The 23,705-nt window shown below is 37.0% G+C and overlaps 3 protein-coding genes across 3 annotated transcripts; 2 read left to right on the top strand and 1 right to left on the bottom strand.

Annotated features, from left to right (window-relative positions):
* The first annotated feature begins 1,023 nt into the window (after nucleotides 1-1,023).
* LOC112005162 (uncharacterized) lies at nucleotides 1,024-4,557 on the top strand. Its single transcript, XM_065776654.1, has 7 exons — nucleotides 1,024-1,259; nucleotides 1,370-1,410; nucleotides 2,051-2,108; nucleotides 3,058-3,148; nucleotides 3,649-3,733; nucleotides 3,815-3,880; nucleotides 4,290-4,557. Exons 1-7 carry the CDS (start codon nucleotides 1,196-1,198, stop codon nucleotides 4,401-4,403), a joined length of 519 nt encoding a protein of 172 aa, XP_065632726.1. The 5' UTR covers nucleotides 1,024-1,195; the 3' UTR covers nucleotides 4,404-4,557.
* A 9,572-nt stretch (nucleotides 4,558-14,129) lies between these two features.
* On the top strand, nucleotides 14,130-17,275 carry LOC112035584 (uncharacterized). Its single transcript, XM_024068420.1, has 5 exons — nucleotides 14,130-14,308; nucleotides 14,405-14,680; nucleotides 14,754-15,933; nucleotides 16,022-16,056; nucleotides 16,666-17,275. Exons 1-5 carry the CDS (start codon nucleotides 14,130-14,132, stop codon nucleotides 17,273-17,275), a joined length of 2,280 nt encoding a protein of 759 aa, XP_023924188.1.
* A 5,426-nt stretch (nucleotides 17,276-22,701) lies between these two features.
* Nucleotides 22,702-23,699, bottom strand: LOC136068855 (UDP-glycosyltransferase 91A1-like). Its single transcript, XM_065776641.1, has one exon. The coding sequence runs from the start codon at nucleotides 23,597-23,599 to the stop codon at nucleotides 22,859-22,861; it is 741 nt and encodes a 246-aa protein (XP_065632713.1). The 5' UTR covers nucleotides 23,600-23,699; the 3' UTR covers nucleotides 22,702-22,858.
* Between the last annotated feature and the right edge of the window lie 6 nt (nucleotides 23,700-23,705).

Here is a 23,705-nt window from a genome sequence, read left to right as displayed (position 1 = left end):
TCCCTTCCTGGTGGGTACCTTTGCAACTCTCTCTCTCTCTCTCTCTCTTTTGGGTTTTTTCGTATTAGCTTTTTTTGGTTTTTAAGATTTCGAGAATAATGTGCAGATGTGAAGAACAGGATTGCAGAAGCTGTTAAAGATCAGCAAGTGAGTTTCCGTTTTATCGTTTTTGTGCTTTCAATTTCTGATTATAAAAAAATTTGGTTTAATGTAACTTTTGTCTTTTGTTATTGTAAAGTTTAATATTTAGTAAGAGTGTGTTTAAATTGGATCAATTTGATCTTTGTACTACTTGTTAGGAGCCGTTGTCATTCCAGTTAATGTGCATTCTTGTATTAGTAAAGGGGCAAATGGGTTCACAGAATTGGTTTCACTGTGATGTCTAATTACATGAGTGTAATTCTTTTATCAACTTAGTCGGTTTAGTATGTTTTGTGTTCAATTTGACTTTGGTGGCATCTATTAATCCTCATTGCTCTTACTTTTGGCCTAGGAAATGTTTCATTGTATGTGGCCTGAGAAACTCTACTTTGCCGCCTAATACGAGTGTTTGGCTTAGTTGTGATGAGCTTTTTATTATTTTGAGATGGGATTTTCTCAATGCGACTATTTGGGTAGGATCTCAATAAGAAGTGTTGCTGTTAAAAATAGTTTTTGCTGATATTGGGGAGTATCTTACGGCCTATGTGGCAAATGCTACCACTGTGTCAAGCATGGTTTCTCTTCTTAGAAGTCGTCTTCTATACAATGAAAACGACTTCACTGAAGTCGTTTTCATTGTATAGAAGACGACTTCTCTGAAGTCGTTTTCTTTGTATAAGAACTGACTCCACTGGACTCGATTTATTTATCTACGTGGTGCAAAAATAGGCGATATGTACACAGTAAAATCGACTCCTCTGAAGTCGAATTGTTAGAAATGTAATATGTTTGAAACGTTAGCTAACTAATAATATTGTTTGGGTTTTGTAGTTATTTTAAAAAAAATCCCATGTGATGTGAGAAGGATATAAGTTTGGCAAATACAAGAGCGTGCTGCGTGTCACTTGTTTGGCCTCAATAACATAACACCGAAAATGAGGTGAAAAAGAAAAAGAGCAATTTTAGGATAATCGTGTGCACGTTAGAGCCTCTCTAGGATCCGAAAGTGTCTGGGTCATCAACTACTGCCACTTCGCAGTTGCAGAGCTCTGGAATGCTCTCTAAAGAACAGTTGCTCCATCTTTTCAACCGCTTCACTTTTCTTACTTCCCTTCCTGGTGGGTACCTTTGCAACTCTCTCTCTCTCTCTCTCTCTCTCTCTCTCTCTCTTTTGGGTTTTTTCGTATTAGCTTTTTTTGGTTTTTAAGATTTCGAGAATAATGTGCAGATGTGAAGAACAGGATTGCAGAAGCTGTTAAAGATCAGCAAGTGAGTTTCCCTTTTATCGTTTTTGTGCTTCCAATTTCTGATTATAAAAAAATTTGGTTTAATGTAACTTTCGTCTTTTGTTATTGTAAAGTTTAATATTTAGTAAGAGTGTGTTTAAATTGGATCAATTTGATCTTTGTACTACTTGTTAGGAGCCGTTGTCATTCCAGTTAATGTGCATTCTTGTATTAGTAAAGGGGCAAATGGGTTCACAGAATTGGTTTCACTGTGATGTCTAATTACACGAGTGTAATTCTTTTATCAACTTAGTCGGTTTAATATGTTTTGTGTTCAATTTGACTTTGGTGGCATCTATTAATCCTCATTGCTCTTACTTTTGGCCTAGGAAATGTTTCATTGTATGTGGCCTGAGAAACTCTACTTTGCCGCCTAATACGAGTGTTTGGCTTAGTTGTGATGAGCTTTTTATTATTTTGAGATGGGATTTTCTCAATGCGACTATTTGGGTAGGATCTCAATAAGAAGTGTTGCTGTTAAAAATAGTTTTTGCTGATATTGGGGAGTATCTTACGGCCTATGTGGCAAATGCTACCACTGTGTCAAGCATGGTTTCTCTTCTTGGACTTATCAAGTATTACATCTATTTCTTGCTTGGTTTTTATGTTATCACATTACGCAGGAAGCTGTGGCTGCAACTACTGCAATCCAGGAAGAGATATTTCTGGAGATGGGTGTTGGTAAGTCTGTCCTATAGGGCTCTCTAGTCTTAGGTTCTTCAAGTTTTTGTTGTTCTTGTTTTAAGTGGTAAAGATGATGTACTTTTTGGCCCTAAAACAAAAAAAGATAAAGATTTGGTACATATTGGCTAGATGAAATGCAGGCTACTCAGCTTACTAGTGTAAATGCGTTAGTTTTAATGTAAATGTCCAGTTCAAATAGAAAACTGTCTTCCCTCCATGCAGCAGGCATGTGCTGCAACTTGAAGTGATTAAATTTCATGTTTGTTTGTTCTTAGTTACATGGTAATCTTTGGCTTACTTCACTTTGAATCAGTAAGTGATCACTGTTCAGTTGTTAAACTCATTTTAAAAAAGTGATTAATGTAGTCCAAATATCTATATTGTGTGACATTACCCTTTTTATGATCCAACATGAAGAAAAAATAGATCATAACATTGCATGTTTCAATGAAGTAGTGTATTAAGGAATTCATAAAAGTACATTGGTGGATTTGATATTCAATTATTCACTTGGTTAAAGAAGAAAAAGAAAAAGAAAGGTCGTATCCAATGCACAAAACTCCCAATTTTGCAGGGTCTAGACAAGGAGTGTGATTGGTAGGCAGCATCATTCTCATATTTTTATGGGCCGGTTGATTGCTGGACTCGAACCTGTGTCTTTATAAATATATCATTAATTGCTTATTAAAGGCTTAATGTATGACATTTACCTTAGTACATGAATCTTAATTTGTAGATGTTGATACAATTCGGAGCCCCTTAGTTATGAATTCATGACAATTTGCAGACAATAGATTAGTCATTGTTGGTCACACAATCAGATCAACCAATATTTCTGCTGTCCATTTGCAATATTATCCCCTGGGAAGTTCCTATAACCAAGATACAATGTACTAGGATGTCGACTTGGTGTAATATTTTTAATTGATATTCTTTTGTGCTCCAGATCCAAGTTTTGGTTTATCATGCCTGGGGAAAGTGAATATTTATGAGGATGATCAGGAGTTGATGATTTGCTTTTTAAAATTTGTTGCAAGGTAAGCGTTATCTCTCTCTCTCTCTCTCTCTCTCTCTCTATATATATATATATATATATTTGTGTATGTGTTTGCTGAAACAATTTATATACCCTTTTATTTGGATAATTGGATAATGGTATGATGAACTTTTTAAGACGCTTGGATTTCTTTCCAATGAATGGTGTTCTATGGTTTACAAAAGTTTACTTTATTCTGGTCTCTGGTGCTACTGTTTTGTCATGTATAGTAGAAAAGGGTATTGTGTCACTGTGTCTTTGATGAGGTGCTTTTGAAAAACAAAAGTAGGCAAACGATACATGGTTTTTTTCCTCCTGCTTGGTAATGTTCCATAGCACTCCCTTGTTCTCACCCCAACCCCTCCCCCAGTGCCCTTTTTAATTAGTTTGAGTGAAGTTTTTAATTAGTGGTTTCTTCATTCTTTCAATAGCTTTTAGCTGATTTAAAAGATCTTATTTTAATTGTGTATTCCTAGTAGTACTCATACCATCAAATGATAGGGAAGAGATGGCCTGTGATGAAGCTGAGCTTGGACCAGATGAGTTTACTGAAAGAATGCATAGTCAACAAAAACTACATGAACAGGTAATATTTCTCAAACTTGTGATGAAGAAAGTCGGTCAAAAATGGATATTGCTGAAGTACAGATGGTGAATTCTTTTGTAGCAACTGGAGATGCTAAAGCACATGCGCAAATTTCACTTCGATGATCAATCTGCAATTCTTGAGAAGGTACAGGCCTATATATGCTTTTTAGCTCACATAAGTATAAATTGTGTTTTGTGGAGATAGTGAACTTATGCAGTATCAACCATCTTATTAATCCATTACCAACTTGGAATCTGTAAAGCTATTTGTTATCTGACACACAAAAGTTACAACATTTTTTGTACTATTATGGTATATGTCCATTCTTGGTATTATTGCAAGGTGTTATCTGACACACAAAAGCCATACTCTTGCTCTTTCTAGAGCCATGGTATTGGTCCCATGATAAAGAGCCCAACTAAAATTTACTTACAAGCATGAATTTGTTAAAACATATTGGTGTAGTTTATTGGTCAATGTCGAGTTTAATTATCCTTGGGAAGGAATTTTAATTCTCTTTCTTTCTTTCTCAACTGGGTCCTGTGTTTTACAGTTGCGTCAGCAGATGGAAAATACCAATTATGAAGGTGGAGTATCTGTTCTTTCATCTGAACAGATTCAGGAGATAGTTCAAAGGAGGGTGTCACCTTTATTTAGCCCCAGGTAGTTTGGGATTTAAAATATAACCTATCAAGTTTTCATTGTATCTAATGCAGTGGTTGTAGTTGTCAATCATAATATGCTGGATGGAATTTTGCTTATTTGTACTTCCTCTGGTTTTTCTTTTAATTGACATTTTGTGGTCTTTCTTTATTATCCAATTTCTTTTTCATTTACTTAACCAATGATTGACTGAGCCTATGGCGCAATGAACTGGGCACATTTGAGAATGCATCACCCGAGCGGACGTGACTTTCTTTGCAACTGAAGTAAAAGTGCGCTGAAAAGAAGATAATACAGTCATAGGTTAATGGAAACCGGATTGAGATCAGGTAGGTCTTGCACCATGTGCAATTGGGTTTAATGGCTAAGGTTGAGAGTTGAAAAAACAACCTTTAATCTCAACTACGGAATGAAAAAAGTGAAAAATAAGTGACAAAGTGAAAGTTAAAAAGTTAGAGTAATAAAAACTTTTTGTAAAAGAAGAAAGGGTAACCTACTTTTGGCATGTATTAGAGCATTCACATCCGCAATTTTCATCATATTTTATTTTATCATCTCAAAAAGTTATTTTATCAATTATATCATACTGTTTTATAACATAAGTAACATCCCAACTGATAAAGCCGAAAATGTGCCTCGTCAGTATGTTCTTCGTCAGAATGATGGACGGCCTCCAGACTTGTTGTCAATACAAGAAGAAAGCAAAAATGGTACCTTCGCCGGTGTGAGGCCAGCTGGGAATACTCCGATGCTTAAGTCAGATTACACAATCCAAACTTAACTTGCTCATAGTTTGCTATTTTCTGGTTTTTTGTTCTCTTACCTTCTTCACATTGGGCTCATTTTTTATACCCTTTCTTGGGTCGGTGCAGTTATGTTCGTTAAATGTTGGGTTGAGTGTTTCTCTCCTGACCGTTGCATTTAATGAACAATGATTGCCTTAGTTACGATGTAACGGACGACCGTTGCGCCGCTTTTGTTCTTGTAATTGCTCCTGACGTAATTAGGGAAGGCCAACTGTTCGATGGGTGTTCAGTTGTGCTATTAATGCACGTATTCCTTACTATTGTGATGACGGGGTCTTGCCCCTATGGTCGTCTTCTACAAGGACGTAGAATAGATCGTCTTCCTCGTCGACGATCAATCGCAGGTATCCGTCAGTATTTTTATCCTTGTGATTTAAATTTATAGTTTTTATCACTTAAGTTTGGACTTCAATCTCGTCATTATTATTGACGGAGATTTTTATCCTTGTGATTTAAACTTATAGTTTTTGGACTTCAATCTCGTCATTATTATTGACGGAGATTTTTATCCTAAGTTGTGGAAATTTATAGTTGAAGTCGCATGGTTGAAAACCCGCGACGAGGTAAAAAATCATCCTGAAAACCACGGGATAAGGTTCATAAGAACAACCACGGGATAAAAATCCCACAAGGGTGAGATTCACCTCATGTGACGAAATCAAAACAATTACTAACTCCATGCCCAAATCAAGCACAGACTTCAGCTGGTATAAAAAAAATTGCAAGAACAAAAGATTTTGCAAGAGAAGCAATAGCATATGACGGCATAAATAAAGTAATAAGCAGTTTAATAGATGACCCCAAAACCTAGGGGAAACTCGTCACTACAAAAAAGAGAAATATCTACCTCAAAATAGGAGGTAACCAGTGTTTGTTAACAAAAGAAATCTCCAAACATAGAAGGGAAAAATATATTGTTTTCAAAACAGACACTTATAAAGGAAGGGTTGGAGGTTCGTTAGCAACCTTATCTCTAACCGCTCCATCTTCCTCCCTGTCTTCAGCCGCTTTATCCTTCTTCGGCACCCCAAATTCAGCTTCCTCCAATTCCTTCGCTTCGTCTTCCAAGACTTCAGTGTTAATTTTCTCACAGTCTAGGCTAGAAAAATCCATAGTCGAGCTATGATGCTTCATGGTCTAGCGACTTAAAAGTTCAAACCCTTTGAAGTATTGCAAGAATTGGAGGTCTGAGAATTCTTTTGATTGCTTGAATTTTTGAATAACATTCTCCCTTTCCTCGTCAGTCTTCAGTAAGGCAGCTTGGATCTCCTCGTCTTTTTGAATGACGAGAGCTTTCTCCACACGCAAGGATTCAGTGAGCTCCTTTACTCTTTGATTAGCTTCGTTCCGTTCATTCATCGCAGCGATCAGATCTTTATTCAGCTGAGAACATTCAGCCTCAATGGACTCTGCTTTTGATGAGGCCATCACAATCTTCTCCTCCACACTCAAATAATCTGTCGTGATACGCAAAGACTCTCCAAGTACCTAAAGAGAGGGAAAAGAAGGTCATACACATTCCATAGCAAATAAGTAAGGCAAGGAAATCGAGGTGACATACCTGCACCAACTTGTGGATATGTCGACTAATGAGCTCGTGTGAAGGAACGGACGACAAACTCTTCAGTTTGTCACTTGTGATGACATTGTGCGCACGGCCTAAGGCTGTGGCGGGATCGTCCCATACATTCATCCCAGTTTTGCTTTTACCCCTGGCACGAGTCACCGGGGGACTGACAGCGGTCACTTCCAAAGATGGAGTTGGAGAGGGAGGAGTAACATGAACAGAAGGATTTAGAAAAGAAGCTTCAGCCGTCTCATCACCTAATTTCCTCTTCTTTGAGCCTGAAGTCAAGTTGGCTAGAGGTTCGCTCTTCAAGTTCTTAATTCGAGCATATTTGACTTTACTGTATCGAGTTGCCATTTATGCAAAAAGAGAGAGATGATATAGAAAAAAGTCACTCCCGGTTAGATAACAGATGAAGTCAGAGGAAATAAAGTAGTTGACAGACAAACTTACTTTTCTCTTCCCGACGAATTTTTTCTAAAACGTATTTTGATGGCTCAGGAGATAAGTAGCAATCATATAAGTGACGAGGATTGAGTAGATCGTCAAAATCCTCTATTTCACGGGCATAATCAAGAGCAGCTTGAACTCGATGACGATATTGGTCTTCGAGATTTGGACGATCAAGATTTGTAAACCAAAACATTAACAACGTCAGATAAGCATTCAAGGCATGGAAAAGAGCAGAAAGAGATCACAAGAATACGCACCAAGCGCTGGAACCTCCCATTTTTGGAGCAATCTTGGGACTTCACCCCATAAATCGTCGGATAAGGTTTCCCAACCTGATCCAGAGACGAAAAAGTACCGTGATTTCCAATCACGGAAGGACGAAGGGAAATCCCTCACTACTCTGAATTTCCTATCCCAGGGTAGAAGCTCAAAATACCCATAATAGGTAGACGGCTTCAAACGGTACAAAAACAAAAATTCATTTACTGTAATCATTTCTCCATCACAGGCAGATACCCAGATGACCATACAACTTATTACCATCCTCTAAGCATTGGGGACGAGCTGACCAGGGGCAATCTGAAGGGCGTTCAAAAGGTGTAAAATGAAAGGCTGAACTGGGAATCGAAGGCCACACAAAAACTAAGCCTCATAAAAACAAACCTCCTCGTGAGCAAAGTTGCAAGCTTTCTCACCCAGACGAGGCAACCTGACAGAAGTGCTTTTGGGAAATTGAAACCTCTTCCTAAAACCTTTCAAATGACTCACCTTCAAGCAACAAGACTTAGAAAGGGCATGTAAGGGACGAGAAGAAGAAGATGAGGGTAGCCTAGAAACTGCTGTATCAATCACTTGATTCAAAGACTCAGCGTTGGAAGACAACCTAGTCTCCAATTCGCTCGACCTAACATCGTGTGCCCTATACTCGATTGGATCCATCTCTAAGTGATACCTAACTAAAGACTGGTAGATTAAAGGATAGAGAGTAAATAAAACAGGCCTAATAGCAGAGTCACGAGACACAAACAGACCTAATGGAGGACGTCGACTGGAAGAGTGCTCAAGAAAAACTCCCAACCTGGCAAAGAAAAAAGAGACCGAAGGGCACTTTTGACTAAGATGCTTAAAACCAACCATTAAAGCAAAAGAAAAGAAACCTTACCAGGATTTCTGAAGATGAATCACTTGGCGCTTCGAGAGGCAGGCAAAATAGGAGGAAGGTAGGGGAACAGTTTTCTCTAAAAAGAAAACTCAAAATTAAAGTGCGCCAAAAACGATGAAAAATCGCACACACCTCCAACCAAGAGTCAACACGTGCCCATTTCCCGAAGAGGCAGTCGCTTCACATTTAAATCAGGATGATTGGCATTGGAAATTGCAGAAAACTAAATCGTCGCGTCCAATCACATTCTGAATATCGTCCAAACTTATGATAATTACGGAATGGGGGGGCAATTGACGGATACCTGCGATTGATTGTCGATGAGGAAGACGATCTATTCTGCGTCCTTGTAGAAGACGAACATAGGGGCAAGACCCCATCATCATAATTAGTAAGGAATACGTGCATTAATAGCACAGTTGAACACCTGCCGGATAGCTGGCCTTCCCTAATTACGTTAGGAGCGGTTACGAGAACAGGAGCGGCATAACGGTCGTCCGTTACACCGTAACTGAGGCAATCATTGTTCATTAAATGCAACGGTCAGGAGAGAAACGCTCAACCTAACATTTAACGAACATAACTGCACCGACCCAGGGAAGGGTATAAAAAGTGAGCTCGGTGTGAAGAAGAAGGTAAGAGAACAAAAAACCAGAAAATAGCAAACTGTGAGCAAGTTAAGTTTGGATTGTGTAATTTGACTTAAGTATCGGAGTATCCCCAGCTGGCCTCACGCCGGCAAAGGTACCCTTTTTGCTTTCTTCTTGTATTGACAACAGGTTTGGAGGTCGTCCATCATTCTGACGAGGAACATACTGACGTGGCACATTTTCGGCTTTATCACCAACTTTTATTTTTCTATTCTAATAATTAAAATAACATATGTTACCTACTAAAAAATAATATAATATATCCCAATACAACTCTCTTTCTTTCTTTTCCTCTATCTCTCTTCCACTTTATCAATTAAAATATATTATAATTTTTACTAAAGTGCTACAGTGCCATCTTACATTTAGGATGACACTGTAGTATAATTGCAAAAAAATTTGCAATTGAAGATTTTATGTGTTTGGTTGCTGGGCTATTTTTGTGTCTTTATGCTAAATTTTCTCTACACTATTTACCATTGCCAATGGGAATACTCTAACCCAAGATAAGGCTATTTTAGGAGTAGCCGAGTAGATATTGTCGCAGGTTATGTCATTATAAGAGGCAGACCAACTTGTCTTTTGTGAATTTTCATAAGATCTCAACAACGTTGTTGGAGGGTTCCTTCATTTTTGATATCTTATTTACAAAAAGATGCTACTAAAGCAGGGTGAATTGGTAGATGCAAATCCAAGTAGCAGGTTGACAACCATATAATCTGACATAGTTATCAAATGTTTGCATGATGGCTATCTTATCACATTTCAACCAAGATGCTCATTGACATGTCATGGAGATCTAAGAGCTCGTTTGATAATGTTGTTCTAATAACGTTATTTAAGTTTTGTGGAAATATGTGTGGGTGAAAGTGTTGTGGAACAATAAAAACTGTTGTCCAAACTACATTACCAAATTGTTGCACATTAGAGCACTTGCAATAGCTTAGGAAAACTGCAATTTTGGCTAAAATTTGCCTAATAAATCCAAAAAAATACCCACATTGGATTAGCAATTTGTAAACCACCACCCCACCACCCCCCCTTTTTTGGTGTAGGTGAGGATTGAACCCCAAATCTCTTAAACAACCATCAGAGACTTTACAAGTTGGGCTAATTGGAACACACATATTAAATGATGTTTTAGAAAGGCTGTTATGTTTATTTTGTCTCATTAAAATACATGCCATTTGCAACCTCCCATCTATTATGAGGTAAGAAAGTAAGAAATATTCCAATTACCTTACATTTATATGAAAGAAAAGGAAGTAATGGAAAACAAAATTATGTTAGTTTCTTGGGTTACAAACGGGGACAGACCCAGGATTTTAAGCTAGCAGGGGTCAAGAGTATAAAGAAAAAAAAATACTTAAAATAGATATCCATATAATATTAAAAAAATTATAAATAAATAAAATTGTTTCTTCTAAATACATTAAAATGCAATCATCTACAAACAAAAACAAAAACAAAAGCAAAATAATTTTTTTAATACTAGGCTAGCTAGGATTTTTTTTAATTTAGAACATTCACAGTGGTTACAAAGAGAAAACAACAAAAGGATAATGTAATTTTCACATATTCTTTACACTTATCTTTCTCTCCAAATCTCACTTATTTTTAAAGAGAAAGTTTGGTAAAAGAATGACATTAAAAAATAGACAAATTTTCCTCAAACTTATTTTCTTTTCTTTTTTCCTTTACAAACCAAAAAGACAAAAACTAAAGAGAATAGAAATAAAAATATATATATATATATATATTTTTTTTTTTTTGGTTTTCCATCTTGTTAGTTAGATTCTTCCCCTTATTAAAGAAATTTAACTCCTTTTTATATTTTCACCAATTTAATTATATTTTTTTAATTACTTGAACTTCCTCATCTATTTATAATTTCAAAACTACAATTGGCATAAAGTTTTTTAATCTCGAACAAAATGGAACTGTTTCTTCACATGTAATTCGCATCATATGCTTGTAAATTTTAAGCCCATATTTATCATGTAGTCCCTCCAAATGTGTTTCTATAAGTTTCCAAATTAACTTGGAGATTATGAGGTAGATTTTGACCAACCTATTTAAGTTGCACCCATTCGTCTATTTCATACACTTAAAAATATAAAAGAAAAGAAAAAGAAGATGTTTTTAGGGGGCTAAAAATGAGTGTATAGCCTAGCCCAACTTGACCAAGAAGGGGTTGGGTTAAGACCCAATACAACCAATTTATAAAGGTGGATACCTTAGATCAACTCCCACCACGTTCGATGGTCCCAGTTTAGTAATTAAAAAAAGGGAAAATGACAAGAACAACAATGTAATTTAGCGGCTAAATTAAGGAGAAAAAGAAAGATTCTTATGTAAATTTCTTCCTCAGGCTAGCCAAGAAGCAAAAGTTCTATTGATTATGCTTCTCAGTTTTACAATGATTGCTTTCTCTCGCTATGGCTTTTATTTCTCTCTCCACTTTTTCTGATCCCATTTCTTGGAGGAGTTTTCATCCTTTATATAGCTGTTGGGGTTGCATCCTAGCCTTACACTTGGACTGCTATTGATCTTTACTTGGATACTTGTCCCATCATTGTCTTGCTAGTGATGGTATAGTAGGTTGCAAGCTGTAAGGACATTGTTCAGGGGTTATTCTGCCATTAATGCAGCAAGCTGAGTTGGTATTGTGTATTTAATGTGGAGGTGATGGGTGCTTTATCAGGAAGCTTCCCTTTTTCCCTTGCCTACATGTCTTTACTTCCTTCCTCAGCCCCCATCATGTTGGTTCTTAGATTGGACCCTGGTCTCTCGAGGGAAGATTGCTCCTTGTCCTTCTCAGGCGGAATACTCCCTTCCGTTTTTGGTATTTGGTTGTCTCGTTTGGATTGGACCCAATCTAATAAACAGTGAGGCCTAATTGCCTCTTTGGGATGTTTTTATACAACGTGTCTCTGCTTCTCGGGTTCCTCCATCCCGTAATGTTAATGACTACAATCATGTTGTTAAGAATAAACATCAAATTTATTTTTATGTGAAGTTATTCTTATAATTAGATCCACACCTCTCTAGTAATAGGTAAAAATTTAAGACAAGCTCAATTGGTTGGCATCTTCTGTTATTTCCATGACATCTAGAGTTTAAATTCTTCATTCCTCATTTTAATTATCAAATTAAAAAATTGAAAAAAAATTGGTAGTTTAACTTTCACCTCTTGATGTTTCTAATAAAAGACATTTATGGTTCAAATCCCCCACTCCCAACTATCAAATGATATATATATATATATATATATATATATATAAAGAGCGAGGATTTAAACTCAAACTATAAAAGAATTATATTTATTGTTTAATGGGTTGTTAAGATTTGGAGGAAAGTTTTATGGAGAGCATATATGTTGGAGGAAATTACACTTTACCCTCCTAAACTATACTTCCTTTTACACTTACCCTCCCTAAACTATACCATCGTTTACACTTGACCCCCTAAATTATGAGAATGCATACTTATCCCCCTAATCACCCTATCCCATGGGTAATTGTTTAGGGAAGTAAGGGCGTATTCTCATAGTTTAAGGGGGTAAGTGTAAAAGAGATGTAGTTTAAAGGGTAAGTATGAATTCCCATAGTTTTGGGGGGTAAGTGTAAAAGATGGTATAGTTTAGGGGGGTAAATGTGCATTTTCATAATGTAGAAGGGCAAATGTAAAATGAGGTATATTTTATGAGGGTAATGTATAATTTCTCCTCTATGTTGTTATGGTTGTGGACTTTCTCTATGTAACACTAAAAGGAAATGATGATGCATTTTAATACTAAAATGATTAAATTAATTTTCCCTCAAAAAAAGAATAAATTAATTAATTAAATTATAAACTGGCTAATTAAATGAGAAGGAGCAGGGGTTTTCAGATGGTTAATGAATCTTGAATGAGGAATTAGTATTTAAGTAAAAATTTGAATTCCACATTGATTAGGTGAAAGAATCCTTATTTATGTATAAGTGTTCAATACAAGAGAAATGAGTCTAGACCACATGCACGTGAAAAGGTGAAGATATGAAGGTCTGTTGTAGTGATTCTTGGATTTTGCAAATCATACATGTTGAAGTTAGAAGCATTACAAATGACAGAAGCAGTAGCACTAAAAACGACAGAAGAAAAGCAAGACTAAAGAGTGAAATGACAGAGGCAAGAAGGGACTTGAAACCAAGGAAGTCGATACCGTACCGGTACCGGCCGTACCGGTTGCATACCGGTATCGAAACATTAACGTTTCGTATCGGTTTAAATACTGGCCATGTACTGGCCATACCGGCCAATTTCGGGTAATACCGGGCGTATCGGCCGGTACAGAAAAAAGTTTTTTATTTTTTATTTTAAGTTTTGTAATTTTTGAATTTTTGTTAGGGTAGAATGATAACTTATTTGCATTAAGTTATTAGTATTATTTGTTTTCTTAGTATGCAATGGTAACTTTTAAGCTTTATATTTTTTATATTGTGTGTGTGTTTTTTTTTTCTTTTAATTGATACTAAAGTCTAAAATTATGAATAATTAGTTTTGAATTGAGGAAATATTTTATGGTAAACTTTTATATTTATTATAATATATATACACACACATACATATATATATTTATTTAAAAATATAAAAAATAGCGGTAAACCCGAAACGGTACACCGGTATTGACCGGTATCTGAAATATACCGTACTGCTGGGCAAACCGGTACAGTCTCCGGTACGGTATTGACTCTCTTGCTTGAAACAGAGTGTTTTGATTAATGAAGTCACACAAGCCACATGTGTGAAAGAGCACAGAGTTCAGTTAGAGAGAAAGCTAGCTGTAAAGTTGTAATTGGTTGATTTGTTGAAATACAGTTAGTTAGTTTTAGCGCCTAGAGATAATGCTCTATTTTGAGATTGTATATAAAGAGCTTAGTTGGTAATTATAATTAATCAATTCATTTTGTACAATTCATTGTTCAGTTAATAAGAAAATAGTTTTCTCCATTCTCTGTTATTTTACTTGGTATCAGAGCTTGTTTTCTTTCATTTTCTCTCTTGCCAAACGGAAATTTACTCTTGATTTTCTTGATTTTCTTGGTTTCTCATGACTTCAAACTCATCAAGTGCACCTTCTTCTTCGTCTACACCAACTGGAAGTGCAGCTATGACAGATGAATCTGCTAATAACCCCTTTTTCTTACCAGCGAATGAAAATCTTGGTTTGATTCTTACATCTCAGCCTCTCATTGGTCCTGAGAACTACATGACCTGGGCAAGATCTGTGTTTCTGGCTCTGATCTCCAGATTTAAGTTTGGATTCATCAATGGTGCAATTTCATAACTAAATCCAACCTTGCCTTTGTTCAATTCTTGGAATAGGTGCAATACAACGATCCTATCATGGCTGACCAATTCACTCAATCCTGATCTTAAGGCTAGTGTGATGTACATCAATTCAGCAAGAGATTTTTGGATTGATCTCAAGAATAGGTTATCTCAGGACAACACTCCAAGGCTGTATGAGCTTCAAAAGGAAATTTCACATTTGGTTCAAGGATCGCTCTCAGTGAGCTCCTACTTCACCAAATTCAAGACTCTGTGGGATGAGTTTGTGAATAATCAACCTTTCACAGTGTGCAATTGTGCTTATGTGTGGTTCTAGGTCATCTTAGCTAGATGCACAGCATAAAGAGCATGTTTTGCATTTTTTAATGGGCTTGAATGACAGCTATGGGACTTTGATTGGGCAAATCTTGCTTATTGAGCCCTTTCTCCCTTTTAGCAAGGTGTGCTCATTGGTTTTACAAGAAGAGAAAAGGAGAAACGTAGGCAACATTGTTAATGTGGTTCAGCAACTGGATCCTGTTGCTATGTATGTCAATGGCAGTAAGTCATTTCAAGGTAATCAAGGTAATGCTTGGAATAATCGAGGTAAAGGAGGCAACTTCAAGAAGGAGAGACCAGTTTGCACTTATTGTGGCTTCACTGGTCACATAGTAGATAAGTGCTACAAACTTCATGGATACCCTCCAGGGTATAAGCAAAAGGGTGGAAATAAGGCTATGGCTAATCAAATCACAGGAAGTTTTGGGTTTGATGGTCTTCCTAATGTTCAACCTTGTGATGCTAATCAGTTCAAGACTGGTCTTCAGACTCCTTTTGGTGTTTCACAGCAAAATTTTGGAGGTTTTCTTGGTGGTTTTGGTCTTCAGAATTGTCAACAAACCACTCAGCCTCAATGTCCAATTTCTCAGGTTCAATGTGAACAACTTCTCAATTTTCTAAAGGCTCATATTGCATCCAGTTCAAGTTTTGGTGCTCCAAATGGCATTGGTACTCAGACTGCTCCACAGGTTGCTTCAGTAATGGCACTTGCACTTCCTCATACTACAGTCACTTCATCTCCTACAGCTACTTCAGCTTCATCATCTTCTTCCAATTTCTCAAGTAATCCCTTTTGGATTGCCCCCAATTTATCTCATTCTATCTTTTCAGTCCAAGTCATTGATAGACATTGTTTTAAGTCCAATTCTTGGATTCTTAACACTGGGGCCATTGATCACATGGTGCACTCAGTGTCACAATTAACCACAATCACTTCTACTGTCCATTCTTGTGTCTATTTGCCAAATGGGGAAAAGGTTGTAGTAACACACATTGGCACTATGCAAATTTCATCTACACTTACACTCACAGATGCATTGTGTGTTCCATCCTTTAATTTCAATCTCATTTCAGTTAGCACACTCACTAAGCTTAAACTTTGTTGCCTTATATTTTTTGGTGATTGGTGTTTCATCCAAAACCTTGCTCAATGGGGCATGATTGGTCTGGGTGAGCAAAGCAATGGTCTATATTTGCTTCAAGCTTCTGTTCCTCCATCAAGATCAGCTGCTCTTGCCAATAATGTCAGTCACATTTCTTTTTCAGATTTGTGGCATTCTAGATTAGGACACCTTTCTTTGTCAAAATTTTAATTGTTGAAGCATTTTGTAGATATTGATGTTCAAAATAAGGCTACTTGCTGTGATGTATGCCATCTTTCAAAGCAAAAAAGGCTCTCTTTTCCTTCTAGTTCTCATGTAACCACTAAGCCTTTTGAGTTGATTCATTGTGACCTATGAGGTAACTTTTCTGTTAGTACTATTGATGGTTACAAATATTTTTTGACTATTGTGGATGATTTTACTAGATGCACATGGGTTTACTTACTTAAACACAAATCTGAAACTCAGCTTCCGTTTCCTAAATTTGCTTCAATGATTTCAACCCAATTTGATAGCAAAATCAAAACCATTAGAAGTGACAATGACACTGATTTTTTCTTGAAAGAATTTTTTTCAGTCTAATGACATTTTGCATCAACTTTCATGTGTTGATACTCCCCAACAGAATGGTATTATTGAAAGGAAGCATTAGCACATCCTCAATGTTGCAAGAGCTTTGAAATTTCAGTCTCACATTCCTTTATGCTTTTGGGGTGATTGCATCTTGACTGCTGTTCATCTTATCAATAGAATTCCTTCTAAAGCATTAGGTAATAAGAGTCCCTATGAAATGCTTTTCAATTCTTCTCCGCCTTATCACCATTTAAGGATTTTTGGCTGCTTATGTTTCATTTCTACCTTATCACACAATAGGCACAAGTTTGCACCTAGGGCCAGAAAATGTGTGTTTCTTAGCTATCCTCATGGCATTAAAGGTTACAAGGTTCTTGATATTCAGACCAATTCCATTTACATTTCCAGAGATATTATCTTTTATGAAACCATCTTTCCTTATGCTGAATGTTCTCAACCTTCCATTTCTTATTTGGATGATTTTGTTTTTACTCACACTACAATAGATTCTATTGATTCTGTCCTTGTTCCTTGTTCTTCCTCCATTCCTCATCCTACTTCATCCCCAATTACTAACTTTATTTCTGCTCCTTCTTCTGTTTCTGCAGAACCTGTTTCTGCAGAAACTTTTCTTGATGCAATTAATCTTGACAATCCTGTTTCTTCCCAGCCTTGTGATCCTCTTCCTTGTACTTCTGATTCCATTGTTCCTCTTAGAAGGTCCACTAGGTTCCACAAACCTCCTTCATACTTGTTTGATTACACTTACAAATTTGCTAGCACCAAACCTAGTCTAGGTTTGCCTTATGACCTTTCAAATCATTTGAATTACTCACATCTTGGACCTGCCTTTCATTCCTTTGTCATGGCAGTTTCTTCCACTCCTTCAGAGCCTGTCTCATTTCAGTAGGCAGTGCAATTTCCTCAGTGGAGAGCCGCCATGGACAAAGAAATTGAGGCTTTAGAGGTAAATGACACTTGGACTTTAACCCCTTTGCCTCCTGGTAAGTTAGCCATTGGTTGCAAGTGGGTTTATAAAGTTAAGTACTTACCTAATGGCAATATTGAGAGGTACAAAACTAGGCTTATTGCCAAGGGTTTCACTCAAAAACTTGGGTTGGACTACTCAGAAACTTTTTCTCCAGTTGCAAAATCAGTCTCAGTTAGAATTGTTTTGTCATTGGCTGCTGTGAAAGGGTGGTTTGTTCATCAAGTGGATGTAAATAATGCATTTCTTCATGGGGAGTTGCTTGAGGATGTTTATATGTGTTTACCACCTGGCTTTCACAGCAAGGGGGAGCATCATCATTTGGTTTGCAAACTGAATAAGAGTCTCTATGGTCTCAAACAAGCATCCAGACAGTGGTTTGAAATGTTTTCCTCAACCATTCTACAAATGGGGTTTATCCAATCCAAGTCTGACTACTCTTTGTTCACTTATACACAAGGAGCTTCATTCACAATTTTATTGGTATATGTTGATGATATACTCTTGACAGGAAACAATATTGATTGTGACAACAATTTGAAGAAAGTTCTTGATGCTAAGTTTGGTTTGAAGGATCTAGGCTCATTGAGGTATTTTCTGGGATTAGAGGTGGCTAGGACTAATGAAGGAATCAGTCTCAATCAGAGAAAGTATGCTTTGAAATCCCTCAAGGACACTGGTTTCATTGGCAGCAAACCTGTTAAGTTTCCCATGGAATAAAGCTTGAAGTTATCTAAGTATGAAGACAAGTTATTGGAAGAACTAGGCCAGTATAGAAGATTGATTATAAGACTTTTATACCTTACCTTGACAAGACTTGACTTGACTTATGCAATGCATGAGTTGAGTCAGTTTGTTTCACAGCCAAGAGAACCACATCTGTAGGCAGCTCACATGGTACTTCAATTCATTAAAGGGTCACCAGGTAAAGACATATTTTTCCCCAGCAACACAGAGTTGCATATTAAATCCTTTTGTGATGCGGATTGGGCTGGATGCCCAGATACAAGGAGGTCTCTCACTGGTTATGTAGTATATTTGGGAAATTCTTTGATTTCTTGGAGATCAAAGAAACAAGGAGTTGTGTCCAGGTCCTCAGTTGAAGCTGAGTATAGAGCCATGGCAAGTGTGGCCTGTGAAATTACTTCGGTGTTGCAATTGTTGAAGGACTTGAGGGTTGAGCATTCAAGACCTGCCATGTTATTTTGTGATAACCAGGCTGCATTGTATATAGCAGCAAACCCAGTTTTCCACGAAAGGACCAAGCATATAGAAGTTGACTGTCATTTAGTGAGGGACAAAATTTTAGAGGGAATGATCAAGACTTTCCATGTTGATACAAACTCACAGGTTGCAGACATCTTCACTAAAGTTTTGGGTTTCTCCTCTTTTGTGAGATTATCAGAGAAACTACGATTGAAAGACATTTTTCAACCTAAACTATTAAAGGAGCAATCTAAGCATTCACAGGTAGCTTCCTTAGTTCAAGTCTTAGAGCCTAATACTCTGGACTTGAGGGGGAGTGTTGAAGTTAGAAGCATTACAAACCATAGAAGTAGTAGCACTAAAAACGACAGAAGAAAAGCAAGACTGAAGAGTGAAACGACAGAGGCAAGAAGGGACTTGAAACAGAGTGTTTTGATTAATGAAGTCACATAGGCCACACGTGTGGAAGAGCATAGAGTTCAGTTAGAGAGAAAGCCAGCTGTAAAGTTGTAATTGGTTGATTAATTGAAATATAGTTAGTTAGTTTTAGCGCCTGGAGATAATGCTTTATTTTGAGATTGTATATAAAGAGCTTAGTTGGTAATTATAGTTAATCAATTCATTTTGTACAATTCATTGTTCAGTTAATAAGAAAACAGTTTTCTCCATTCTCTGTTATTTTACAGTACAAGGCTTGGATCTCCTTAATGAGAGCGAGATTTTTGTGCCTCAATTTGATTGTGTCCGAGAAAGTCTAAAATTGTTATAATTTTTAATCAGTTTCTATGCAATTTAACCGATAATGAATAACGATTTGCATAAAGAAGTACTTTAATGTAATGTGTGCGTGTCGCAAATGAGGCCAATGGGCCCAACCCACTTGGGCTCACAACTTATTTGTTTGTTGGGCTGAATTTCCTACTATGGGTAGTTCTAAAACTAAGGACTCAATGAGATCACTTTTCTCCTTCTCGGCAACACAATCTTTCCTCCAACTCCTCTCGGACTCTCTATTTTTCTTCTCTATTACCCCTGTTCTCTTTTCTCCCCTTTTTGTGACCAACCCCTCTTTCTTATCCTTCCCTCTTATTTATAGTGCTCAGCTCAGGCGTAGGTTATCAATGCCCTCATGTTTGTGCAACAGAGGGTCCAGTAGGATTTTCTCTAAGTGGGAGATCAGGTATGGGTGGCTTTGGGACTTGGTTCCCACCTTCGTCGGCAGCTCGGCAGGGTTAGTGCGTGCTTAGTGCTACGGAGGGTCCAATTAGGGGGATGGTAAGTGTGAGTCTCGGCCTGGGTGGCTTTGGGACTTAGTGCCCACTTCAGGTTAGAGCTAGGTAGTGGCGCTTGGAGGGCCTTCTTTGAGCCGAACAAAGTTGATGCGCCGTTTAATGATACCTCCGAACATGCTCGGTAAAAAATATGCCGATCATAACTTAGCAGTGAAGCCCGGCACCCCCGAGCTGTGCTAGCGAGGGTTGGGCCGTAGGGTGAATGAGGATTGGGCCCAAAGACCGCGTGTTTTGGTGCGGAGACTTGGGGCTGAGTAGGCCCAACAGTTCGGGCGCCGCACATAATGAATTGGATTGCCTTTTATAACAAGAAGCTCACATCATGGTAACATGTATGACAAAAGAATTGAATACATTTACTTAAAAACAAAATATTACTCCATATGTTTACCAAAGGATGGACATGTCTTTTAATGAAAGGCGAAAATGCACTTTTGGTCCCTACATTTTAGGCCTATTCTCAATTTGGTCCCTAAATTGATTTAGGTCCTAAGTCAGTCCCTGATTTTTAAAAATCATTTTTAAAATAGTCCCTACCGTCAACCCAGTGACAGAAAATGCTGAGGTGGCAAACGGAATGTACTGTTTACTGACGTAACTAATAAAATAATAATAAAATATTTTATTTGATATTTTTTAAATGCCATGTCAGCATTTTTTAAATTAAAAAAAGCCATATCAGTTTAATTAAAAAAAATAAAAATAATTTATATTTTTCAATTTCAATTTAATTCAAACTAAATTTAAAAAAAAAATTTTAAATCTAATTTTTTGTTGTTCTGGAGGTAAGAACACAAGAACTTGTTCTTCGTGTTCTTCCCAAATCCAAGAACAATCAAACCCAGAACATGAGCACAATCAAACCCATAACACTGCAAAATTTCATATAAAATCCCTATCCTCCACCGAAACCTCTGGAACATGAAAAAATCATCAAACCCAAACCCACATGAGAAAACCAACCCAGAAAAATCACCAAACCTCCAACCCAGAAAAATGTCAAACCCAAAAACCTCCAACCCAGAACATGAACTTCATTCTTCATGTTCTTCTCCAAATCAAGACAAACCCAATTGACTAACCCACTCAAAATCAATCTCAGCACAAAAAATTCCAACACAATCAACATTGAAACCTCTAGGAAATCAAACCCATAAATCTAGAAAAATATACAAATCTGCATTGAAAAAAAAACCAACCCAGAACAGTTTGGGCAAAATCTCAGAACACAAACAAACTCAAAACACATACAAACCCAGAACAGGGCGAAAAAAAAAAAGCACAAACAAACCCAGAATTCACCATCAACAACAACACCTCGCCGATCAACAACACCAAATCCGCCATCAACAACACCAAATCCGAAAGAGGAAAAAACCGATTCTGATCAACCCACTAACTCAGACGGAGAGAATCGACGGACTTAGACTCAATCAGCATCTCCTTCGTCGCCGCTAGACCCAAGCCCTATACCCATACAACCCGCCGCCTCACCGATGAACCCAGAATCGTTAACTTCCACCACATTCGCCGCTCCGTCAGGGAGACCTGCCTCCATCTTGAAAGATAGTGCATCGGTGAAGGCAGAGAAGATTTTACCTCGATTCGGCGCTACCTTGCTCACTGGTGACTCGGAATCACCACTTGCTGGTAGTCCACTACCCCTCTTAGTGGTAGAGAGTGTAGGGTGAAGAGAGAGAGAGGGAGTTTAAGATGAGTGGTAGAGAGTGTAGAAATTTTTTTTAAGCTGATGAGGTTAACCAAAAAAAAAAAAAAAAAGAATTAAAACGATTATGAATTTTTATTTTTTAAGAAATGATTTTAGTTTGAATTAGATTTAAGGTTTTTTCTTTTAAATTTAATTTACAATTTTTTTTTTAAATTTTCTTAAGGCTGGCATTTTTTATTAATTTAAATGCTGATGTGGAATTTAAAAAGTATCAAATAAAATATTTTATTATTATTTTATTAGCCACGTCAGCAAACAGTACATTCCGTTTGCCACCTCAGCATTTTCTGTCACTGGGTTGACGGTAGAGACTATTTTAAAAAAGATTTTTAAAAATCAGGGACTGACTTAGGACCTAAATCAATTTAGGAACCAAATTGAGAATAGGCCTAAAATGTAGGGACCAAAAGTGCATTTTCGCCTTTATTTATTTACAATATAACAATGGACAGTATAAAGAAAAAGAATTTAGTTTAAAAGTAAATTAATTTTAAAATTAAGAATTAAAAACAATTGTATAAAACAACGTAAGCAATGATCTTAGCACGGTCTGCAGACTTGTGTAAAAATATTTTTATAACATTTTATTTTATTCTAAATCATATTTTTTATTACCCTTTTAATTAACATGTATAAAAGGTATACAATAATAATAATTTTTTTTTTTTAAAAAAAGCTCCAACTTTCTATGGAATTTATCAAAGTTTTGATTGGAAAAATTTTACATCACACACTAAGACTAAGAACGAAAATTTGGAAAACAAATTAATGGGTTCTAATTGAAATAACACCTTCACATAATAAAGAAATAGTGGAATAACACTGTAACAAAATAATTTTTAAATGTGTAAATAGTATCATGAGACCAATTTTTAATAAAAAGGTTGTTGAAAAGTGAAATTGGTGGGTTCATAAATAATAAAATTTGTGTTGAAAAGTCAAACTTTGTGGCTATTGTTTAATAAACAGTAGCCGCCATAGTAAAATTTAGCTGAAAATGCGTGAAAAAAAAAAAGAAAAAAAGGTGAAAACATAGACGCAAATCATGGACACGCAAGCCAAACGAGCATGTAGTTTGTAATTACAAATTTACAACACAAATTTCGGAAGATTCACCAGGATTTTCTTTCAAACAAAGACAACTTTATTAAAACACAAAAGCAATCTGCTACGAGGACATACGCCTCAATCACCATATCTTGAAACAAATACACAAAGTAATTGAGATAAAAACATTAATCAAGCAAATACAATTACCACTGATTAACTAGGATTTATTCAACTGCATATGCTTTTCGAATGCGATATTAGGTAATCAAGGAAACTATCCAAGTATCGATCTTGACTTGTCCTGTCTCCAAACAAGGCCTTCATCTCCTTAGCCTTGTCCCTGTAAATCTTGCCCTCTTCCTCTACTGTCACCAGCCTTAAAGACTTAGCCACCGAGTCCCTAGTGAATGATCCATCATGTTCATTCCTCGGTATTAAATACCCAATATGTTTGTCTTCCAAAACCTTAGCATTAATCCCTTGGTCCGCATAGAAGGTCAATAATATGAGAGCTCTCTCAAACTGAAGTGCTTCCACCACAGAGCTCCACCCAGAGTGTGTGAAAAATCCACCAATGGAGTCATGAGCTAAAATCTTGAGCTGAGGTACCCAACTCGTACACACCAATCCTTGTCCTTTGGTTCGCTCCTCGAACCCTTCTGGCAACTCGATCAACTCAGTATCAGCTTGGCCACGTCGAGTTCTTAGTACCAAGAAGAAGGGTAACTTGGATTGTTCTAACCCGAGAGCAATCTCAGTGAGTTCCTCTTGACTAGGCTTCGCTTCGCTCCCAAATGCTACGTACACTACGGAACCTTTGGCTTGCTTATCCAACCAATCTTTCATCCACAACCAAGTCTCAGTTTCGTCACCATTGTCGTACACAACAGTGGGAAGTTGACCAACGGGGAGAACAGGTTTCCGGTGAAGATCCTCAAGAACACGTAGCCATTCTGGTTCGAATTCCATGCTGCTTCTCACAGCCACTATGTCACAGCCATCGAGCACTTCCACCACTCGGAAAATATCTGAGACGTCGGACTTGTCGGTGCTTATGCCGCCTTGAAAGACTTTC

Source organism: Quercus suber, unplaced genomic scaffold, assembly GCF_002906115.3.
Source record: "Quercus suber isolate HL8 unplaced genomic scaffold, Cork oak 2.0 scaffold_138, whole genome shotgun sequence".
Taxonomy (NCBI): domain Eukaryota; kingdom Viridiplantae; phylum Streptophyta; class Magnoliopsida; order Fagales; family Fagaceae; genus Quercus; species Quercus suber.
Note: the sequence above shows the minus strand (reverse complement) of the source record. Positions and strands in the feature narration are given on the sequence as shown.